Source organism: Polyodon spathula, chromosome 10 (assembly GCF_017654505.1).
Source record: "Polyodon spathula isolate WHYD16114869_AA chromosome 10, ASM1765450v1, whole genome shotgun sequence".
NCBI lineage: Eukaryota > Metazoa > Chordata > Actinopteri > Acipenseriformes > Polyodontidae > Polyodon > Polyodon spathula.
In genome coordinates, this window is record NC_054543.1 from 18,340,496 (window position 1) to 18,365,078 (window position 24,583).

Sequence of the window (24,583 nt, forward strand, 5' to 3'; positions counted from 1 at the left end):
GGGTGACATCTGGCCAGAAAGGAGTACACAGAGAAAAGCAGTATTGGGATGGAAACTGAGACGCTTGAGTGAGACAAATAAAAGATTTAAACAAAAACACAGGACATGGCACTTGAGGCCAAAATAAATAAACAAACAAAATGGATTAACACTAAGCAAACAGCGGACAAAACAAACACAGTGAGTCCAAACAAACACACACGAATCGTGCTGGGCCTTCCAGTGCGAAATAGCATTTATATGCTTTCTTTTAATTTACTTTTTATTTTCTCCTTTTCCACACCCATTCTCCACTCACCAAACACACCACCACGAGTGAGTGAGAACATGCTGCTTTTATGCAGCTGTACCGAGACTCGATTGCTAATCAATCATTCATAAGAACATAAGAAAGTTTACTAACGAGAGGAGGCCAATCGGCCCATCTTGCTCATTTGGTTGTTAGTAGCTTATTGATCCCAGAATCTCATCAAGCAGCTTCTTGAAGGATCCCAGGGTGTCATCTTCAACAACATTACTGGGGAGTTGATTCCAGACCCTCACAATTCTATCTGTAAAAAAGTGCCTATTTTCTGTTCTGAATGCTCCTTTGTCTAATCTCCATTTGTGACCCCTGGTCCTTGTTTCTTTTTTCAAGTCGAAGAAGTCGCTTGGGTCGACATTGTCAATACCTTTTAGAATTTTGAATGCTTGAATTAGATCGCTGAGTAGTCTTCTTTGTTCAAGACTGAACAAATTCAATTCTTATGGCCTGTCTGCATATGACATGTCTTTTAAACCCGGAATAATTCTGGTCGCTCTTCTTTGCACTCTTTCTAGAGCATCAATATCCTTTTTGTAGTGAGGTGACCAGAACTGAACACAATATTCAAGATGAGGTCTTACTAATGCATTATACAGTTTTAACATTACTTCCCTTGATTTAAATTCAACACTTTTCACAATGTGCACAAGCATCTTGTTGGCCTTTCTATAGCTTCCCCACATTGTCTAGATGAAGACATTTCTGAGTCAACAAAAACTCCTAGGTCTCTTCAATAGAGTCCTTCTTTAATTTCAGTATCTCCCATATGATATTTATAATGCACATTTTTATTTCCTGCATGCGGTAACTTTCACTTTTCTCTATTAAATGTAATTTGCCATGTGTCTGCCCAGTTCTGAATCTTGTCTAGATCATTTTGAATGACCTTTGCTGCTGCAACAGTCTTTGCCACTCCTCCTATTTTTGTGTCGTCTGCGAATTTAACAAGTTTGCTTACTATACCAGAATCTAAATCATTAATGTAGATTAGGAATAGCAGAGGACCTAATATTGGTGACCACACTCCATACTGAGGTTTTTCCTCTGATCAGTACTTTCTGTTTTCTACATGTTAACCACTCCCTAATCCATGTACATGTGTTTCCTTGAATCCCTACTGTGTTCAATTTGAGAATTAATCTTTTATGCGGGACTTTGTCAAAAGCTTTCTGGAAATCTAAATAAACTATGTCATATGCTTTGCAATTATCCATTATCGATGTTGCATCCTCAGAAAATCAAGCAGGTTAGTTAGACACAATCTCCCTTTCCTAAAACCATGTTGACTGTCTCCCAGGACACTGTTACCATATAGGTAATTTTCCATTTTGGATCTTATTATAGTTTCCATAAGTTTGCATATAATAGAAGTCAGGCTTACTGGTCTGTAGTATCCTGGTTCAGTTTTTTTCCCTTTTTGAGGATCGGTATTACGTTTGCAATTTTCCAGTCTGTCAGTAGAACCCCTGTGTCAAGAGACTGTTGCATGATCTTGGTTAGCGGTTTGTAAATAAATTCTTTCATTTCTTTGAGTACTATTGGGAGGATTTGTTTATTTTAAGAGCTCCTAGTCCCTTTAACACTTCTGCCTCGGTTATGCTAAAGTTATTTAAAACTACGGACAACATGTGGGGCATGTTGTCTTTATCCACCTTTGTAAACACTTGTGAAAAGTAATCATTTAATATATTTGCTATTTTTGTTTCTTCATCTATGATTTTGCCGTTTGTATCTCTTAGATATTTAACCTCCTCTTTGAATGTTCTCTTGCTGTTGTAATATTGGAAACAACATTTTGGAATTGGTTTTAGCCCCCTTAGCAATGTTCATTTCTATTTCTCTCTTGGCCTTTCTAACTTACTTTTTGACTTGCATTTGCAGTTCTGTGTACTCTTTCTGTGTACTTTTTTCGCTGAGTATTTTTTTTAATTGATCTATTAAACCATTTTGGCAATTTAGTTTTACATTTAGATTTGTCTACTTTAGGGATGTAATTGTTTTGCGCCTCTAGTACTACATTTTTGAAGAACAGCCATCCTTTTTCTGTGGATGTTTTCTCAATTTCAATCCAATCTACTTCTGTTAGTCTCTGTTTCATACCTTCATAGTTTGCTGGGGGTCAAGAAGAGCTACTTCCTTGTAGTGACCCCTGGGCAACGTTTCTGATGGCAAAAAGCTCTTCAAATCAAACTTACCATGCAATGCTTAAGCAATGTTGGGCTTGGTTAGTACTAGGATAGGAGACCGCCTGGGAATACTGAGTGCTGTAGGCTGCATGTTAAACTCATATGAATATATATATATATATATATATATATATATATATATATATATATATATATATATATATATATATAGTTTGCTTTTCTAAAATTGTAAACCTTAGCTTCAGTCATTACTTTGGGGTTTTTTAAAAGCACTTCAAATGAGACCATGTTGTGGTCTGAATTTGCTAGTGGTTCTCTGACCTCTGTTTTAGTTATTCTGTATTTGTTATTTGAAAAGACTAAATCAAGGCATGCCTCCCCTCTAGTCGGTGCCTTGACAAATTTTGTTAGGAAGCAGTCATTTGTCATTTCCACCATTTCAATTTCGTCCACTCGCTGTCGCTGGGAAGACTGCCTCGTTTGTAGCTGCGTTGTTCTGCTGAGCTGTTGGCTCCTCCCCTCCCCCGTGTCTCAGAACGGTGCTGAATTTGAATCAGCTGCTCCGAGTTTCAGCTTATTTGTTATCAGAAAAACACATGCGGCTGTTTGACTTTGAGCTGCAGTGTTTTCCCAATGTTTTGTGTTTTCTGATTAAAGCAGTTGAATATGTAATTTCTCCTTACTGCTTCTAAACTGCTGTGCACTTTTCCACGCCTGTACTTCTCCCACGCTGTCGCTGCGAAGACTCGTACAACTGCATGTGAATTAATTTAGTGCAATTTCCCATGCTCACATATTATTACATTTTACCTGCATGTGAAGTGCTGTGCAATCCTCGTGCCTAAATTCAAATATACATTTTAAATCACTCATGCTACACAGACCTATTTATATCCAGTGCACCACTACCTATACACCAACATTAACACACCGCACACAACATATAACACACAAATACACACAAGGGCGGGGCACATTGCCACACTGCCACCTTTAAATTGGTTGTAAAAATGTAAACTACCTGCACTAAACTTGGGCAGTTTAAATGATGGGGCAAATTATACCAGCAGCAGTGTACAGTACAGTGCAGTGCAGCTGCGCAAGGGGTGTAGCAATCATTCTGAAGAAAGACTGCAGGTGAACATAGCCAGTACAGCTTGCTGAGGGGAACAAGAACACAGCCCAGGGTTAATTGGCCATCTTTATTAGCCATTACTCCCCTGAGCAGAGCTTAATAAGGGCTGCACTCAATCAACACAGTGATCATAAAACAGTCCTGGAGATTATGGGGGGATATGGGGTCTGTCTGCCTCTCTTTCCTTCTATCTGTATATCACACTTATATTATTGCATATATTTAGATAATTGCTAATCAAATTGTCATGAAACTTGGTATTTCCTGTTGTATAGTAATCATATGATGGTCCTCAACTTGTTCTTCATACTGATAGCTCTCATTTTTGAGTTTACAGTGCAGGATGTGTGTTGTTGACATAATGATTTGGAAAAAAAGTTTCACTGCAGTGGCAAGTGGAAAGCTTGGGTGTCTGCCCACCTGTCACTCTTTTACAGGTCATGGTGATCAACTTTTCATGTTACTGGTAGCTCCAATATTATATTTACATTAGTGTGTCACAGATTTGAAATAATCTGTTTAGCATTATTTTAGTTCACAATTGTCTTAAGACAACACTTACTATGCAGTATGGAAAAAATCTGAAATCCAAGGTTATGGCGTTCCAAAAATCAAAGTTCTTGTAATAAGTGAATTTCAGATGCTTGAATTAAATAATGTACATGCAGACTCTTTACTTCTCTGTATTTACCAGGGCAGTCCCCTAACTATATTGTGTGCTTTCCAGGTTAATCCAGAAGGAAGATCAGTAAATGGCACAAAACCAGGCCAGATGGAAGAAGGCCTTTTCATCCCAGCAGAGGAATGCGGCTCACAGCTTAACCCCACCCCACCCATGGTGAGTGAATCAAAAGAGGAAGAAAGCGGAACCATTTTGGAAAAAAAGCTCTCTGATTTGGATGAGGATCAGACCCTCAGCCTCAGTCATATGAATGGGGGCTTCCAAGCAACAGGGAAAGCTCAAGAAAACTTGGAGCACAGCGGAGAAGAAAAGCCCAATTGTTGTAGCTTCTCACCTGAACCTCCAGAATCATTTGCACAATCCTCCCGAAACGGAATTAAATGGAAAGGCGACGCTTTAACGGAATCTACTGTGCCCTTTAAAAAAATCAAGCTGGAAGACCCTCGGTATGGATATAAGAATATAAATGAAAACAGAGTAAACACTCTGGCACAATTAGCAAACCTTAGCAATTATAACAATGCCTTGAGCACTTTGGCAGCAGTTGTTTGCTCTGAAGAGCAGGACTGCAGTCCCGCAGCACAGACGACCATTACTGGTGGCTACAATGGTCTTTGCAGCCCGAACTGCACTGTTTTGCACACTGAAACTTGTGAAAATAAGCTGGAGGATTGGAGATTTTCAGTCAATAGTGAATCTGAAAATGGTGCTTTAAATCTACCAAAAGTGGACACCTCCTCTTTCTGTGACTCTCTTGTAATTTCTCAGCCAGGTCTCTTATCATTAGTGGAGAACAGAAACATCAGCTTTGAACAGGCGATAGCAATCGACGCTCTTACCCAGTTAGCAGAAACTCCTCTGCAGTCTTTATCACAAACAGAACAGAACACAGAGTCGCCTGCAAACCCTGATTTAGTTTTAAAAAAAGAGTTTCACCAGCAAGAAACTGAACAGCAGCAAACCTACCCCTCTTCAGAACAGAACTACCTTAGCAGCTCAGTCCCAAATCAGGATTCTTTCAGCAGCTATTTGAGTAAACAAAACATACATACCGCACCTAGTGCATCAGTTAACAGGCTTTCTTTGCTGGATTTATTTAATGCCAGCTTGGCTGCTGATACATCTCCAACATGTGTAACTAGTGAAAACGGATTTCATTACAGTGAAGCAAAAAGCAATTGTGAAGACATACATTCTCAGCCCCAAAAAGTGCAATTCAAGGAAACCTTTCATTCAGATAGCGATTTGTTACTTAATAGGGTCAGAAATAAAGATGAAGAAGATGTAGCGATACAACTAGCGCAACTGGCATTCATAATCCAATCAAGTCAGCAGGATGCTCTAAACGCTTCACATATAGATAGCCAGCCCCAGCAGCAGCATGGACTGGAGAACAATCTGCCCCAAGGTTTACCCCTTCAGGATGTAAAGCACAATCATTTTCCGCAAAATTCAAAAAAGCCTCCATTGAAGAAAACAAGAACGTCACCATTCAAACAGAGAATATCAAAGAAGGCCCAGCTAGCAGCTCAGAAACTGGCTGATGAAAAGGACCAAGTTGAACACATCTGGGTACAGTCACAGCTCAATCAAGTTAGCCATTTCCTCCATCAAGGATCCAAAGCTAAGCTACCGGCGGCGACTCACAGAACCAAAGTTCAGAAGGTGTTGCTGCAACGTCAAGCAGTGCAGCCGCGGAAGTCACACCCGTTTCTTCCACGGACTCAGATCCAGCTGAAAAGCAAGCTGCCAGATGTATCTCAAGAAACAAAGGTGCTTTATCACCCCAAGAGTTCCCCATCCTCAAATTGTATCAAATCAGAGTTTTTGGATGATCAGTCTCTTTACATAGGATCAGGATCTCATGTCATTGGTCAACACCTTAACTGTAAAGACATCCTTTATAATCCCACTTCCGAATTGAAATTAGATAAACGGGTCAAAACTGAAAGGTTGACAGCTTACACAGGAGTGAAAGTTGAACATGACTCAAATTCTCAGGTACTTCAAGCAACAGATGGTGCTATAGGGAGGAATGATCCTTACAACACTGAGGACACTAAAAACAGAATCGAACTGCAATATCGACAGAACTTTCACCTGTCAGAAACACATGCTGGCAACTCTGCAGGGGGACAAACTCCATCAACCTCAGAGAGATGTATAAAAGTAGAGACCTCTGGAGCTGTTACCATCCTGTCAACTTCAAATCTAGACACCGATGAAGCGGAACCTGACTTAGTTGGGGGGTCGATGCCGACTAAGAACACCTTGAACAGCTTCATGGAATCGCCCATGAAGTTCTTGGACACCTCAACAAAAAATCTGATTGATACCCCTTCCAAAAAAGGATTTGAATTTCCAACCTGTGATTGTGTTGGTAAGATAACCTCAATTGCTATTTTGATTTTCTGACACTGTGGTGCTTTCTTGATTTAGCGAGACACCTTCTGGACACTTAAAGTGGTTGTAGCGAACATGCATAAATCCTACCCTTGTGCACTTTCATTCATTTTATAGGTTGAATTTTTGAAGTTTTAAATCATGTAGCTTTGTACTACACTATAAGGAAATTCACAGTTTGTTTGCCTTGCCTTCAGGGAAGTCTGTTACAGCTTTACTTCCATGTTAATTTCACCCCATGGTAATTTGGAGTCAAAGCATTTTGCTGGCTGCAAAGCATGTCAGTTAATAGGGGAAGCAGCAGATTGGTCACTGACAGGAAAGAAGGCCCAAAGGGGTGGGACAGTTTCACACTAGTTGTGAAATGACCCAAGAAATGCAACACAGACTAAAAGCATGGGTTGCAAGATCTCTTTAACCTAGTGTACAACCAGATATAATGTTTTCAGATGAAAATACACGTTTGTAACAAAAACTGATCATGAGACCTATAAAGTGAATGGATGTGCTTGGCAGTGGAACATCTATGGAACTATATTGTAAGCTACAATTACTTTAAAAACAGGATGGGTTTCTTAACTGAAGCAAAAAGCTCCTGGCTGCATTGAATTAAACAGGCCCCTCGCTCAGGCTTACAGCTTCATGCTAGGATAATAACATATATACATAGATAATCAGACACTGTTGCGTGAGTTATGAATCACCCTGTAAATAGATACTTCCACTGGGACATACTGTAAGTTTAGACTAACTGTTCTCTAGGGTCTACTGCCCTTTATACAATCTTCTGTGATTGAATCAGTCATGTCATTGATGCTTTCTAGTAATCTGTGTTGATAGTTTAAATATTGCTAACTGCACAGACTAGATTGAGTCTCAACTGTCATTGGCTGTAGGACTTAATTAGAGAGGAGCAGTTTCATTCAAATGTTTGAATTTCTCCAGACCTTAATTATACTAGAGGGTTAAAGTTATAGAAGTTTACCACAGTAATTTTTCGGTTTTACCATGCTTTTTCCCCCCATAGTTACACTATGCATTTACAATAGTTTGCCATGTTTTTTACAGATGTTTTATCATACACCACTCTGGTCTTTACAATGCTTACCTTAAAGTGGTACCTTTGTTGTGTCCAATGGGGTCCATTTTGAAGCATTATATTTTTAAGTATTTTGCAGACTCTCTTGAAATTGTACTCATGGTTTATAAATCAACTGAGCAGTACATTTCTCCATAGTTATGTTCACCAGGAGAAAAAAATTCATCTTCTAGGGATCACCGTGTATCAAGATCACACTCCCTTCTACAACAGTGCTGGTTTTCTGTTCCCGATACACACCACTCATTTCAATCACAGCACCAGCATTGTTGCAGGAGGGAGCATGAACTTGATACACGGCAGTGTTTAAATGAAAAATGATCATTCTCCTGGCAAACGTTTCAGAGTAAAAGTTGAATAAAGTAATTCCCTAGTTGAATTGGATACATGGGGGAAAAAAATGTTTTTTTTTAAAAAAGTGCTGCGATATGGATAACACAGGATACATCAAATCAAATGAATGTGTTTCTCATAAACACTGCAAGGAGTTCTGTTACAGTTTAATACCATGCTTTCACTATGCTTTTACACTTTCCTGTGCTCTTACTGTGGTAAACTTTATGGCAATGTTGGTGTAGTTGGTTGTACCAGTCACAATTTTGACTAAGATAAGATAATGCTGTTTTTTTTTACACAGAAATATGTTTTGCCAGTTTTATTCTGCTGTTTTTCTGGAAAACCAAATAAACTTGCCAATTCATCTATCTAGAACAAATTATAGAGAAAGATGAAGGCCCTTACTATACACATCTTGGAGCAGGACCAAGTGTTGCCGCTGTAAGGGAAATTATGGAAAGCAGGTAGGATCATTTTCAATGAATTGTCTTCATGTATTAAGACGATGTACAAACATTTATTAAACAGAGGTATAGACTTCCATATACGTCCAAAAATATGTTCAAACAGATTTGCGAGAGCCTCTCCAGTTTTTCAATTTCCAATTCCAAATCTCTAGAACATTGTTTGCTGTCATTTACATCAGAAAAAGGACTTTTCACTTTTAAGTGGTATTTTGATAAGTCTTTCTGAAAATCCCAATACAAAAAAACTGTATCCTCTGAACATATAAAATGTAAGTTACAAACAGAACATTATACCTGCATTTTGTGTTGTGTTAATGCAATATGGCAACTGTAACAGGGGAGTTCTGTTACTGTGTGGGTATCAACTGAGGGTTTGTAGTTGAAAACTCTGCTCGGGCGTCCAGGATTTATAAAACCGATAGTTGCAGTGGTTGGGGCCTGCCACTAGGGTACCAGGAATGGTATCTCTAGTGTGGAAGGAAATACACAAATGTGTACATTATGATACAAACATTCTAAACAAAACATAGTGAAAAAAAAACAGCTATAAAACAAAGGGTGGCCAAGCTCGGGCCGTGCGCTGATCCCACTAAAAGGGAGATCCCACTTCAGGAACGACACAAGCTAAATAAGCATTGGTGGGATTAAAATTCCCCTAAATTAATCCCTACCATATACACACTGTGGTCCTCTATCAGGCGTTTAGTTCCCATCCCCTGGCTAGCTGCACAGCCAGGGACCCTCACACTGGTACACAGAGAGTAGAACCAAACAAAGAAAGCAAACTGGCTTTTCAGCCTCGTTTTAATTGATTGTCAATTCTTCAATTATATGAACACATTTGGCTATCCTAGAATGTTCTGTTGTTGGCTTCTTAATTTCATTTTACATAGATGTTTGTTACAAAAGTTTTTCCACTTACAGTACATACTTTTTTAAATTGTACTGCCATTTCATCTACTGGACCTTCAAATTCTCACTTGACAATATATGGAGATGCAACACGAGTGGAGGAGTGGGAGACTAAGCTTGTGCAATACAGAGCTAGCAGGCACCATGGCGTGAAGGTGCCAGGGTTAGGGTGAAAATAATTCCATTGTCACTGCCTCCACAGAGCCTGGCCGTGGTTGCAGCCCAGTCTGTCTACTGTCATGAGCAGTGTGACAAAGTTTAAGTGTAAGAACTCTGAGTGCCCTGTCTCAGTGAACTACTTCTCTCTCTCCCCTTGAACAGACAGATCCAGATTCACAGTTAAGAATGAAGAGAATCATAAATACCAAGAACCTAGGGGGCATATTTGCATTTATTCTAGTTTTTAATTCTCTTATTTGAAAGGAGAGAACTCCATGTTAATGTTACAAAATAATCCACTTGAGAATGTTTAAAGTAATTGTAACAAAATCATTTAATAAATCAAACCTGTTTTGCACTTCCGTGAGTGTTTGTCAGAAATGTGCAGTTTTGAAAGAAACACTTGTTATAGCACATATGTATTTTCGTTTCAAAACATGATATCTGGTACTACTTTTGGTTAAAAAGATCTCAGTTTCTAGGCCTTATTTTCAGGTTATATGTTTGCACTTTCTGTGTTATTTTATCTGGTGTAGTAAATCTGCACATTTGATACCAGTTAAATGAATGGATGTACATGGTGCATAAAATTGATGGAACTGTTTTTGTGTGTTTTTTTAGCTTAACTAGGTTAGTGTGCATCTCTCATATTTTAAACATATAGGAGTTAATTAAACATAATAACATAAAGACAGAGTAAAAGCTTTGAATATATTCCCCACAGTTTTTAAGCTGTTGTTATTTTATTTTATGTTTGCTTATCTTAACAACTGATTACTGTGCCTTTTGTATTGCTTAATATATTTTTTTAATAATTCATGTTCTACAGGTATGGTGAGAAAGGGAAGGCGGTTCGCATTGAAGTAGTTATTTACACGGGGAAGGAAGGAAAAAGTTCTCAGGGATGTCCAATAGCAAAGTGGGTAAGGAAAAATTGAAGTTCTGTTTGAAACTGAAGAAAACAAGAAAACAATGTATGTTGTATACATTGAACTGAACTCCATAGTCCTTGACACTTGTCGCCACTTGCTGGCATGTGACAGTAATGGCTTGAAATTCTATCATATGGTTTTCTTCTCTTTAAATGTGTTTGGTTAACTCTGGGGTGACATTCAGCTATAAATGCTCTCCTGGATTCTACAAGCTCATGTAAATGCTGTATGGAATGGGTTTCGACTGCATTCCTCACTCAGTGGAAATATGTATAAAATACGTAATATGAAAATCTTATACCAAGGGGAGTTTTTTTCAAAAGCTGTTAATTATATGACAATTAAAAGTTTGTAACATTTGGGTAAGTCATCAGTACCTACTGGCAAGCCCACACCTTTTTAATAGTCAAGCAACTGTAGTAGTCTGATACTGACTTCTCAGTGTGACAAACATTTTCATGGAATTTGTTCACATTCTGAATGCTTTGTAGATAATTGGCATCTCAGTTTTGCAGGTTTAAGAGTTTTGTTTCACAAAACCTCCTGACAAGCACTCGTCCTCGGATCCAGTAAATGTAAATACCAGTGCTGGTCCTCGTAACTTTTACCTACTAGTGTAGCAAATTAGCATATCCATTTCTAACGCTATGCACTCACTGAGTCGCCAACTTAACACGAGGTCCATATATAAAAGTCACTGGAATACGAAGACGGGGTGGGAGTGGTGTAGATAAGGGAGAAAGAAATAGCTAGATCATTCACCAGAACCCCCCGGACGAGATCCTTGCTATGTACTGCATACATATATTATGATTATATACCACATGGTTAGAGCTGTTTGTTGTGTTGCTTAGTAATAATAGCACAGCGTGTGATTGTGTAGAAATTGGTTTTTGCAAGAACTGCGTAACCGAATTTCAGCCGTTGTTTGCAGACCACCTGGAGTACTGAGCTATTTCTGAAATGCGCTCTTGCCTTGGTTTGTGCCAGGTGATCAGACGTGGCAGTGAGGAGGAGAAGCTGCTGTGTTTGGTGAGGCAGCGAGCGGGTCATCGCTGCCAGAACGCTGTGGTGGTCATCCTCATTCTGGCTTGGGAAGGGATTCCACGCCTCGTGGCTGATACTCTCTATCAGGAGCTGACCGAGACCCTGCGGAAGTATGGCTCCCCGACAAGCAGAAGATGTGCACTGAATGAAGAGTAGGTACATGTAGATTTTTAAAGGAGCCTTAAAGCAGCTGACAAAATTATTCCATACATTTACCATGCCATTCACACCCATTCACAGTATAGATCTCAAATGGGACGTTATTAAAGAAATATGGGTTATATTTTCAAAGCATTTACTTCAGTCTTTAATTAAATCTTATATTTTTGGAGGGGGGAAAAAGCTGCTGATTTTATAAAACTAGAACCACTTAAGAACTACTATTATGGCCTTTTATATATTAAAGTTGTCATCATCATCATCAACATGGAATTTTCTCCATTAAAAACATAGGTAGTTAAATAATGGAGAAAACGCTGTGAAAATATGGCCCTATATGTTTAACTGCACTAGATTAAAGATGTGTTTACAGGCCTTGATTTCTGATAGTCTTGCACTTTCATGGACATTACACATTGCCTCCACCCCTTCAGGCCCTGTTGGTAAAAACCCTTCTGCTCTCCTTAATGTCAGACATGCTTTAAGTAAGCAAAATGAGAACTTTCTTACCCTAGTGTAGTACCAGATGTCGTGTTTTAAAATGAAAATCCATGGTTGCAATATCACGTTTCTTTCTAAACTGCACATTTGAAACCTACAGTATATGGAATTGCATGACAAGTGAGATTCATAAAAGTATCATGTTACCCACAACCACTAAGGTGTTGATTTGGAATGTATTTAAGCAGTAAAGAACACTGGGGTATACTTCCCATGTGATTTGAAGATTGTGAAAAGGATTGTGGGACGAGACCACGTTGAGTCCTTCAATCGCTGTCCTCAAATCACATATAAGGTACACCCTTGTGTTATTTATTGCTATTGATTCATTTGAACCTCATATGCACAAAAATACCTTCAAAAACACACACATAAACTCAGCATTGTTGCAAGTAACACAGCCTCTGCTAACCCATTGCACAATTATCATTATTTAATGATGTTTCAATGTGCTCTCCTCAAAAATAAACAGAAAACCAGGAACTCTGGGCTTAATAAATCCTCACATCCTCCTTTTTGTTTTAGCCGCACTTGTGCCTGCCAAGGCCTGAACCCAGAGAAGTGTGGGGCCTCGTTCTCGTTCGGCTGCTCGTGGAGTATGTACTTCAACGGCTGCAAGTTCGCCCGGAGCAAATACCCGCGCAAATTCAGACTTCTAGGAGACTACCCCGAGGAGGCAAGAGCTTGTATTTACTTACTTATTACAGCATTTCATTTCTGCAGTATTTAGTTGGTGAATGACTGTGCTCAATGTATTTTGAACCCCTTCATGCATGGTGACCTTGTATGGGGAAGGGTACAAGCCATCTGACACAGAGACATTCTGAAGGGTGCATCAAATTGATATCAGTGACAACTATAAATAGTACATGCATATTTAATAATCTACATACAATAAAATCTTTCAAAAAATGGAAAACAATAATGCTGAACATATTCCTTGCCGTTTCTGTCTCTAATTGTCACATGAACCGTTGTTCTGTTCAGGAAGGAAAGCTTGAAAACAACCTGCAGAGTTTAGCTTCGGATATCGCTCCAGTGTATAAAAAACTTGCTCCAGAAGCATTTCAGAATCAGGTAAGACTGCCGACGGCTTGAACTTGAATTTGTTATTTTATTTGAAATATTTTTTTTATTGAAATGAACAAAAGTAATTCAAAGGTTACTGCATCCAAGAAACATATGGTACAGATGCGTAAGGCTCAAAAAATAGATGGAAAGCAGGTAGAAACAGACTCACTCTCTGTAACGCTGGAGAAAAAAAAAAATCTAACAAAGTAATTCATGCAAAAACATACAAGTTATTTTTATTTTTACACATGTTTGCACTTTACACTTTTAACTGCACTTGTACCTTGTCCTAAACATATAATATAAAAAAAACAAAAAACAAAAAAAAACGTTTATGTTTTTGCATTAATGGCTTTTTGAAAGTTTTTCTCTTCTCCAGTATCACAGAGAGGGGCCTATTTCTACCTGCTTATTCAATATTATCCCCATTTTTAAACCAATCTTTAAGAGTCTAATTTAAATGTGAGTTCACTGCTGCTGACCCTCATTCAAAGCCAGTTATGTTTTTCACCAAACCAAAGCAATACATGTTACTGAGCTACTCAACCCTGGAGGTAAGGGCCCAGTCTGGAGAATGTCTGACCAGTAGAGATACCAAATGTTTTCCCACCACAACTTACAGGAACACAAAGGCCAGTGCCTTGCTACCTGCAGGCCCCCAGCCAACTCATTAAGACCAAGATTCAAAGCAGCAAGATCCTGAGTGTGACACACCCTACACTCACTCTGATGTGCCTTTAACCATCCAGCTGCCCATTTATTTTGGCACTTTCCATGTTACAAAATTGTCTTTTTTTCAGATTTTTCATTCTTAGTCCTCAAATAAGCAGTTTGGACACTTTTCAAAATAATTTTTGCAGTATTTTTTTAAAATACACACATTTTACTAATAGTATGAAAAACAGAAATATGTTTCTTTAGCATTAAAACTGTAGATCACAACATAACACTATTTTTCCCAATGGCAGCATTATATAAGTATAAATAACATATTTTTTTTACAATTGCAGCATTGTAATAACATTATAACAATTGGGCAGGCATCACTTTTTTAAAATTATTTTTGTGTGAAAGATTTCAAAGCAGACGCCCTTCAAACTTTTATCAATGTTACCGTCTTTATCTAGCACATATACATCAGAAAAAAGTTGCAAATTTTCAATCACATCATATACTGTATCTTCCACAGTTTCAAGCTTTGCTGTTATATGAATGATTACATGTGAAGTGTAGGTACAACTGTACCAATCCTGTAACACCAACAAAGAAATAAATATCTCATTCTCTGTAGATACAGGCGTCCAAGTTTCACCCTCAGCTGTGCTATCTACAGATGAGCAGGTCTGTCAAGCACATTTCTTAGGGGCTGCTGCCATCTGCAGACAATTTTACCATGTAATCTGCTTATTTATTCACTGAAGCATGTTAAAAAGACGTGTTAAACTTTGCTGATGCACATGTAACCCCCTGCACGCTATTCTCACGGGAGTGACAAATTTGGACTCGCTTGCGCTCCATGTGGAAATTTTGGGATAAGCAGCTGGGTGGGTAACTTAGTATAGTCATACAAATGTCTAAAAATAATTCACATGTACAAAAATAACCAGGTTAAATAAAGGGGCTAGCCACATAAAGGTGTGAGCTGCAACAGGGGCCAAGTGATGCACAAAAAAGGGTGCAATGAAGTTAAACTAAACGTATGCCACGATTCATAAAGATCCATCTTCATATATATGAAGATCTCCTCTTTTTGACTGCCTATCTCACCTAATATATCCACAGACATTCAGATATTGTTGACAGTCGTCTGGAAAAATTATTTGAATTGAAGCAGCTGGGACAGTTGTGGTAATAGCCTAGATTTCCCAAAACGTTGGATCACGATAAATTTACTCCATGTTGTGTTGTAACTTGGATGCAGTAACTTCCATGACCCCCAGGTTCCTATCCCACCATGTGCATCACCTTTCATGTGCGTCTGTTTTCAGGTAGATCAAGAATATTTGGGCCCAGACTGCCGTCTAGGTAAAAACGAAGGCCGGCCATTCTCTGGTGTCACAGCATGCGTCGACTTCTGTGCTCACGCACACAAAGACACGCACAACATGAACAACGGAAGCACTGTAGTATGTAACACTGTTCTAAATAAATATCTGAACCTTGTTCAAATACTTCAGTTATGTGATTGTAAACACCCTTGCAGTAAACAATGCTTAATGGCAAATAACATTGTAATAGCAAAAGGCATATTCTGATGTATTATTTTTAAATCACATGTAAAATCCTCCTTTGGGCTCCGCTATTTTATTTATTTTTTTAATACAATTCAGGTTATGTCTGGTCGTGTTTGTTCACGACTGGATAGATAACATTTTTTAAATCTTAAAAGGAGCTGATAAACTTAACCCCAGCCAATACTGTGAGCACAGCACATAGAGAAGGACCAGAAGACACAATTGGAAATTAAGTGGAGACAGACTTAGACACAGTGTAGTGAGTGAATAGAAAAGGTTACCAAGCTACACTGTCAATGCTGAATCAATGTGATTCTTGACTAAGTTTTGGGATCAATCAGCTACTAGAAACCGAACAAGCATTTATGGACCGAAAGGTAAGGTCTCCTCTCATTTGTAAATGCTCTTATATTCTTAAAATGTATGTAGTAATACTAAAATACACTTAAATAAAATGTCTTCTAAAGACATTGAAAATGACTTTCACTTTTAGCATTTCTAAATTCAACACTATTCAATAGTTATTGATCTTAAAATCGATGCACCACAAGCCTGTTAATGAATGTGATTGGATTGAAGCCTTGACAGCAGACCAATTCTTTCCCGTAGGTTTGCACTTTAACGAAGGAGGATAACCGGGCTATCAGGAACATGCCTGAAGATGAGCAGCTGCATGTCCTGCCTCTCTACAAGATCTCCCAGACAGACGAGTTCGGCAACGAGGATGGGCAGCGGGCGAAAATGCAGACCGGCGCCATCCAGGCTCTCTCGGCTTTCCCCAGAGAGGTGCGTTTGCTGGCAGAGCCGGTGAAGTCAGCGCGGAAAAAGAAAATGGAGGCAAAACGGGCAGCAGCCGAAAAACAAAACAACCAGGACAAGAAACAAGCTGCTCCTGTGAAGCTCAAAGATGGAGGCGTCAATGGGCATAACAGCTCTCAAACCTTATCAGGTAGCAGTTTGTTGGTTGTTTATGAATAGTTTGTGAAAAGGAATGCCTAACTAGGAACATATTTAAATGTTTTAGCACCTAACATAAAAAAAAAATCGATTTACATTAACCCATCATTTTCACCCCTACTCAAATGTGCGCTATAAGGTGTATAGAGGATACACCATGAATGTTCATAGGGCTGCGTTTTTTTCACATCAAAAAATGGCTTTTCCACGGCATTTCGCAGTCTAAATAAATATAATATTCATTATAATGTTCTTAAATATTTAAATGCTTACCTGAAAAACAGTAAATGCTAAATTGTACACTTCAGCATTTTTTATGTCCACCTTTTCAAGACATTCTGTTTTCACCATCAGTGAATTATCAAACAAAATAAAAACATAAATAAATGTGAAAATAACAACAGATGCAGCTGGTTTCTTTTTCGTTGAAGACATTTTAAAAGAAATCGTGCAGCTCTATGCAGTGTGCTCAGTCATTTACAGGTTCCTAAATGCAGTGTAACACGTAGTGTAGTGCATCAATAAGAAAAATATTTGCTGTATTTATTTTTAAGTGAAAAAAATATGCATATTTACAGTGTTCTTTAATAAAAAAAAGAATTTTCACAGGGAACTACATATTACATAGCAATGGATACATTTTACAGAATATATATATATATATATATATATATATATATATATATATATATATATATATATATATATATATATATATATATATACATACACACACACACACACACACACACACACACACACACACACACAGTGGTTTGCAGAAGTATTCACCCCCTACCAATAATGTCACATTTTGTTGAATTACGAATAATGAACAAACTTTTTTTATTCAAAGCTGTAGTGGTTAAACTGAACACTGTTATATGAGTTGGAGGTTAAAAGTTAGCAAAAGTTACCCTTAAGTCAGTACTTGGTAGAAGCACCTTTTGTAGCAATTACTGCTATGAGTCTTTTTGAATAGGTCTTTACTAGCTCTGCACAGTAGGATGGTGACATTTTTGCCCATTCTTCACTGGAACATTGCTCCAGTTCTGATAGGTTTGTTGGAGATCGTCGATGGACTGCAATCTTTAAGTCTCGCCATACATTTTCGATTGGATTCAAGTCAGGAATTTGTCCCTAAGAAATGTGCTTGATAGACCGGGTCATCTGTACACACACAGCTGGGAGTGAAAAATGTATGTCTGTGTATCTACAGAGAATAAAACAAGGAGTTTTCTTTTTTTTATTATTATTATTAAAACGACCTACTTAGTCATAGTACCTTCACTTCACAGATAATAATTCATATAACAGCGCTATACACCCGTGCCTGAAACTGGTAAAGATACTGTATATGACCTGACTGAAAATTTACGATGCAAGTTTTCTGATGTGTAAGTGCTAGATAAAGATGTTAGTATTGATGAGGTTTGAAGTGTGTCTGCTTTGAAAGCTATTACACTAAAAATAATTTTAAAAAGTAATATGCCTGCAGAAGTATTATAATGTTATTATAATGCTGCCATTGTAAAAATAAATATATGTTATTTATACTTATATAATACTGCCATTGGTGGGGGGGGGGGGAGATGTTCTGTTGTGATCTATATTATAATGCTACAATTGTAAACACATAGTTATTTTGTTGTTTGTTTTATTGAAGTAATATATTCCTGCTTTTCATAATAAAAATAAAAAAGTTATTGTTAAAAAAATAAGTCAAAAATTGTTTGAAAACTGTCCAAATTGCTTATCTGAGGGCTAAGAATGAAAATCTGCAAAAAAAAAAAAAAAAAGAAGAGCATTTTTAACATGGAAATTTCCAAAATAAATGGGGCAGCTGGGTCTTTTCAAACTTCTGTACATTTTGAACAGTTCAAATAGAAATCACAGGAGGCTGATCATTAGAGTAACACTTGTATTCTTTGTTTTAGCAGGTTGTAAAGGAGGTCCTTTGGAAATGGAGCCTCAAGACTACTACAGTTCATTTAAATTGGCTAGAGAAGCCAGTCTTGGAAACTACATACCGATATTAGGAAATTATAACCCTTCCTCCCCTTATGACTTCAGCAGCATGCACCCTTACTCTTCTGTAATGCCCAGCGCCAGTATGGAGGCAGTTCCTTCTTTTCATCAAAACTTTCCTATTCCATATGGATACATTGGCTTCCCTGGTAACCAAACCTTCGCTCCCCCCTACCGTGAATACAGCAGCGGCTTTGAGGTGGCAGTGAATGGGTTCACAGCTGACGTCCCAAACTCACAGCTGTCGCAGCAGAAGAATGTTGACATCAAGGACAAGTTTTCGATCCTGCAGCGTCCTCATGAAAGCTCACCAGTGCCATTCCACTCAAAAGCATCTGAGGCGCATAAAAACAGACCCAACGGGTTTCATAAAACACACGTAGGAAAGGACTATCATATCCCACCATCGGGGCACACACAAGGGACCAACAACAACTGCAAAGTGCACAACGGAGAAATCCCTTGTCTGGTAGGGCATGGGGCTACCAAAGGTCAAGCAGAGGAAGTATGGTCCGACAGTGAACACAACTTCCTGGACAGAGACATTGGTGGAGTCGCCGTTGCCCCATCCCACGGTTCCATCTTGATTGAATGCGCCCGACGCGAGCTTCATGCCACCACCCCAATCAAGAAACCAAACAGGAACCACCCTACCCGTGTTTCCCTGGTCTTTTATCAGCATAAGAACTTGAATGAGCCCAAACACGGGCTGGCACTTTGGGAGGCTAAGATGGCGGAAAGAGCGAAGGAGAGAGAGATGGAAGCTGAAAGGCTGGGTACCACTGAGAGTATTGCCAAGCCTCGCAACAAGAAATCAAAGCCGAGCGTCAGCGAAAAGGAGGATGTTATACATGAAGATACTGAATTGGTTCAGATTCCTACTCGCAGGGCGTTAACGATATCTAGGGACGGGGTTATTACTGTATCTTCATATGCCCTGACACAAGTTACAGGCCCTTACAACCGTTGGGTTTGAACTTTCCATTGTGTTCTTGCTGCCTTACCTCAATGCTTTTGATCATATTTATGGTGCTGTCAGATTTGACTCATTGTTTTGTATTGTTTTCATCTCAACTGTCTCAGCTGAGGTTTTATCATTGTGTGGGTTTTTAACTGTGACAATAGGATTATTTGTACGTGTTTGTAAGCTTTTTTCTTTTTTTAAAGAATGGTGCTAGAAGCAGATTTTAAGGAATTGCGGTTTTACAATTTTTATATACAGGTCAAATAAGGAAGTACAAATGCAAAATAACTATTTATTATGATCATATGGTGTCTTTAAGGCTGTCTTACGAGGTGTTTCCAACACGAGGAGTTTCGTTTCTGGTGCTTTGATAAGGTCTGTTTACGGCAATTGTACTCTATATCAATTTACATTGAACTTGCAATTGAACTTAGGGTTAAATTTATGGTGCAGAAGTTATATATCATTCATTTTATGTTTTAATGTTGAATAATACAGCTTCTGGTGCTCTTTTTTTAAATAAGCAATTTGATGGTGCCAATGGAGCAGCAACTTTCGGTTGTTGCTGAAAACTGCTGTTTACATAGGTCTTTAAAAAATATCAGTAGCATTATATAACACTTTGTACTTTGATTTTCGAGTGTTATTTGATTGTGTTGGGCTTATTCTAAAAATTGAAACGCAATGAAGGAAAGGTACATTTTTTTTGGTTTTGTCTGATTGTTAAAAACATTTTGTTTGCAGCCTGTAAATATGAAATAAAAGCACTTTTTTTTTTTTTTAATAACTTGAAATAGCATAAGCTTGGTTTAGATACTGAAAGTGATCGGGAAGTACTTTTTTCAATACTGAAAATCACCGTAATGTATATATTCATGGTGACTTTCATTACAGTAGTGATTATTTTTATAATTATATTTGATCGTTACAGATTTCTGATTGTAGTCTGCAGAAAAATCAACTAAACTATGAACTGAACATAGTGATATTGTACAATGCCTCATTTAAGTGACGGACAAAATGATAAATAACCTGAAAAGCTAGGTTTAAAGAGAAAATACACTCAATAGGGAGCAATTATAAGTTACTTTGCTGGCAGTTTTTTTAAATAAATATACTGTTTGTTAAAAAAAAAAAAAAAAAAACAAGAAAAAGAAAACAATGTTCAAGTCAACATGTCTTTTAAGATAAGATCATTACAATCACATGTTAAAAAGTGGCAAGTTATTAATTCAGATATTAAATTAGTTATTTTTTTAGTTATTAAAAATGATTTTGGGACAAACATTAATTTAAAAATAATTGATTTATTAAATAACAAATATCAAGTATTTAGTCCAACACATAATCACTTACCTCTAACCTGAACATAGGCTATCTGGGTGTTACATTTCAACAATTGAATGAGGGAAACTGACTGAGAAAGTCATGTGCGTTTGAATTATTTTTCAAGCCTTGCTTAAACATTGGAAAAAGTAGCTTTAGCAAAGCTTCTGGAGCCTAGGGTTACATTTTAATCATGGCGCTGCTATCCCTTTTGCGTTTAGAAAAACACCAAATAACAAAAAAAAAGCTGCTGTTAAAGGTGCTGTGCCTGATTTATGCAGTGTTGGCATTAAATCACTGCACACAATTATAATAGTGTGTGTTTGGTACTTTTTAAGTACGAGGTTAGCAGTGAGGTAATTCAAATGTAATTCTAGCGCTAGGCTGTGTCTGCAGCAACAAGCATTCCATTAGGGCGCATTACATGAGAAAGGTCCCTAGCAACGCATGCCATGAATCTTTTCTTCTGCTTCAGGTAGTATTGCATGATACACACGTGTCATAAGGGTTCCCACATATGTTAAAACGTCGAATGCCATTGGCTGTTTAGAGATTATGAACTATGTTAGGAACAAATATTTTAACAGGCAGTATTTAAAACGTAAATACCTTTTCGGTTTACACTTTCTGTTTAAAAAAGTGTACTATACATTTTAGTAAACAAGTTGTTTAAAAAGCGCAGCAATTCTCATAAAATGAGAATGTTGCTTAGATTTTTCACACTGCTATACCAGTCTTTGGTTAATTATTGTTATTTCAGAAAAGTTGACCTCTTTAAATAATCAAGTTCTTTAAGGCTTGAAATCAGATTTGGGGATTATTTACATTACTGTACATCATCTTGACTGAATATTTGTTGTATAATGGCAGTTTACAGTCAAATATTATATTGTCTGCCTTTGGCATTGAAAACTGTGCTTATTATAAATTCCTAATCGTGGTGCTATATAGTAAATACAATAAACCATGGGTTATACCACATAAAGTGTAGAACCCCAGACTGTCCAGTGTGCTGTGACAGTGGATGCACAGTAATGATAAGCAAGGCTGTAAAGTGTAGTTTCTTACATCGGTTGGCATTATCACTGATCTTCTTGCCCTTGTGCAGAAGATACTTTAGTTAATTGCTTGTTTTTACTTTAGTTAGAGATGTATAGGTTTTTAAAACCGTTGCTCCCAGTCTCGTGCAGAAAGTTAGTTTTACTTTCCTAGTCTGGCCTCCATCCCTCGATCCAGATCATTGAAGTAAGGCCTGCAGCGAAGGAATTGATTTGTGCCAGGAAGCAGCGGTTTCAGCTTTTTAAATATATTTTGTTATATTTTAAAATGTCCCAAATTAGAATAAAAAATACAAATAAAAAAAGAAACTTCCATGCAACAGTAAGGAGTCAGTGATTATGAGCCTTTTAACAAATCTTTACCTCACGAGTTATTTAAAGAACTTAAGAAAGGTTATGAGCAAGAGGGTCCCAATGACTCAGTGACAACAAGGGGGTTTGGTAACTCACCACTATCCTCTGTTCTGTGTCTGTTCACCTCATTTGCAGCTTGTGCTCTCTGTTCCTAGTGTCTGTGCTGTGTTTTCCATGTTGCTTCTTCAACAGTATCGAACTGTTTTCATTACAAAAAAAACACACACAATGAAAAGACATTCTTTAAATAACTTTAAGCTTTTGTAAGCTGTCGGTGTTAGCCATTACGCTGTATAACCACAATTGCCTAACCCGTTCTTTGTTTTAATTGTACTTTCAATATTAGGACTGCACTTGCTACATTTAAAGAAATGTTAACAGTACTGTACTTTTTGCCTAATATTTTAAATGAGGCCAGATTTAAAATACTCGGTGGTGCATTCAATATTGATTCCTTATTAGCCCAGCTCAATTGGTGCTTTCTGTAAAACCAGTATACAGGAGCAACAGGAGCATAGCTATTTGCCGATTGTAACAGGAGCATGGCTATTTGCTGATTGTAACAGGAGCATGGCTATTTGGCCCACAGAGTGACGGGGGGGGGGGGGGGGGGGGGTAGGGAACTCTATGGCCAAGATACCCCAAGAGCTAAAACCATATTTAGGGAATAGAAACAATAAAACAAACTGTAAACAAACAACAAACGGGCACAGAAGGCTAAACTAAGAACCAATGTGGTAAACAGACACCAACAAGTCATATTTTAGTGTGAAATTGGACTCTGCGACACTGTAGCTTTAAAAGAAAATGTCAGTTACCCTTAAAATGCATATGGACAGTTAAGTGGTCACTTGCTCAATATAGTAAACTGGGTGGTGCTAACAGAGTTTAAAGGTCAACGATCAAGTTATTTTCAGGTCAAGACAGTGCTTGAGATTTCTGGTCCTAAACGTACTGTATTTTAACTGTAACCGATCTATATGCAATTAGTTTACAACAGAATAAAACACATACTTTTGGTTTATACTTAAAAAGAAAGATTTCTCATATTCAAGTTCTAAATCTGAAGGGAACTGTACATGCTCTTTTAAAGCATTCATTACATTTTAAAAGCAGATTTTAAAATATGACATTCAGGTGTATTTACAGTGTATAATTAGTACCAGTCACTAAAACTATAATTATTAAATTAACAGTCTTGTTAAGCTATTACTGAGTCCTGTCCCAAAACAAGATAATTTCAAGTGAACCATCCTTTAAATGTAATTTGTCAGGTTTTAGGAAGAGAATGATGATAAAGTCAATTCCATTGCTGCTGTGGTAAAAACATCCACCACAGAACAATGAAACCTTGCAGCAATATGGGAGGTTAGATTCAAGGACCATCACCAAGGGATGTACTGTAGCTGATTTCTAGAATTGTTGGTGCATTGGAGTAACTTGTTATGGGTATAGGATAGCCATCTTAACTAAGTATCCAAATGTACATACTTTTCTGTTTCAGCAATCGTTCTGATGCCTTTTTAAAAAGATTAAAGAATCCACGTGTCTTTAAAAGGACTCTCAAACATGTATTCTCTTTAAGTTCAGCGTGTTGGAGTGTAACCATCATCCCGCCCCCCTCTGCAACACTTCTAGTGGATGTAACCAATGCTACATTTGTTCTATGTGGTATTTCTCACTGGTCTCTTAAATCCAGGGGGACAGGTTAATGGCTATACTGTGGTGCACCAGCTGAATTGAAGAGTGAAGACATGTGCTGAGAACTCTTTTGAGGACACGGAGGATGTGATGTGATGACTGAAACATAACATTATATAAAACGTGAATCCAAACAAGAACAGTGCATTACTGTAACTGTGATATTTCATCCCTATACAAAAGTCCTATGTAAGTGCTTCATGTGGACTCCATTTGTCACAAGGATGTGTTCCATTGCAGCAACAATACTGGGCAATTCCACACGAATGGCAAAAACAGAGAAACAGAAACTGTGGTGCAAAGTTTTCCATTATTAAGACAGGATGCTTTTTCAGTTTATTCTTACAATAAACTTTACAAAGCAACTTGGAGTGAGTTTTACCACTATAATACAGAAAAAAAACAATGTTGATACCTTTTATTGGGCCACTCTGATATAAAACTATTCATCCAAAAGCGTGTGAGGTTTTAAAACTATGGCTATAAATGCTATAAATTAAAACCTCACAAAATAAAGTTGTCCTGTACAGCAAGCCAGCTTTTTTGTATATATATATATATATATATATATATATATATATATATATATATATATATATATATATAT

The 24,583-nt window shown here is 37.7% G+C and overlaps 1 protein-coding gene across 1 annotated transcript in view; it reads left to right on the forward strand.

Annotated features, from left to right (window-relative positions):
• The window catches only part of LOC121322046 (methylcytosine dioxygenase tet3-like), a 76,338-nt gene extending 53,463 nt beyond the window's left edge, over positions 1–22,875 (forward strand). Inside the window, exons 3-11 of the mRNA XM_041261511.1 lie at positions 4,314–6,648; positions 8,480–8,570; positions 10,474–10,567; positions 11,567–11,775; positions 12,809–12,959; positions 13,271–13,360; positions 15,343–15,480; positions 16,198–16,537; positions 18,483–22,875. Of these exons, the coding sequence (XP_041117445.1) occupies positions 4,314–6,648; positions 8,480–8,570; positions 10,474–10,567; positions 11,567–11,775; positions 12,809–12,959; positions 13,271–13,360; positions 15,343–15,480; positions 16,198–16,537; positions 18,483–19,549 (4,515 nt within the window). The 3' untranslated portion in view covers positions 19,550–22,875. The remainder of the gene's footprint in view (positions 1–4,313; positions 6,649–8,479; positions 8,571–10,473; positions 10,568–11,566; positions 11,776–12,808; positions 12,960–13,270; positions 13,361–15,342; positions 15,481–16,197; positions 16,538–18,482) is intronic.
• Positions 22,876–24,583: the final 1,708 nt, after the last annotated feature.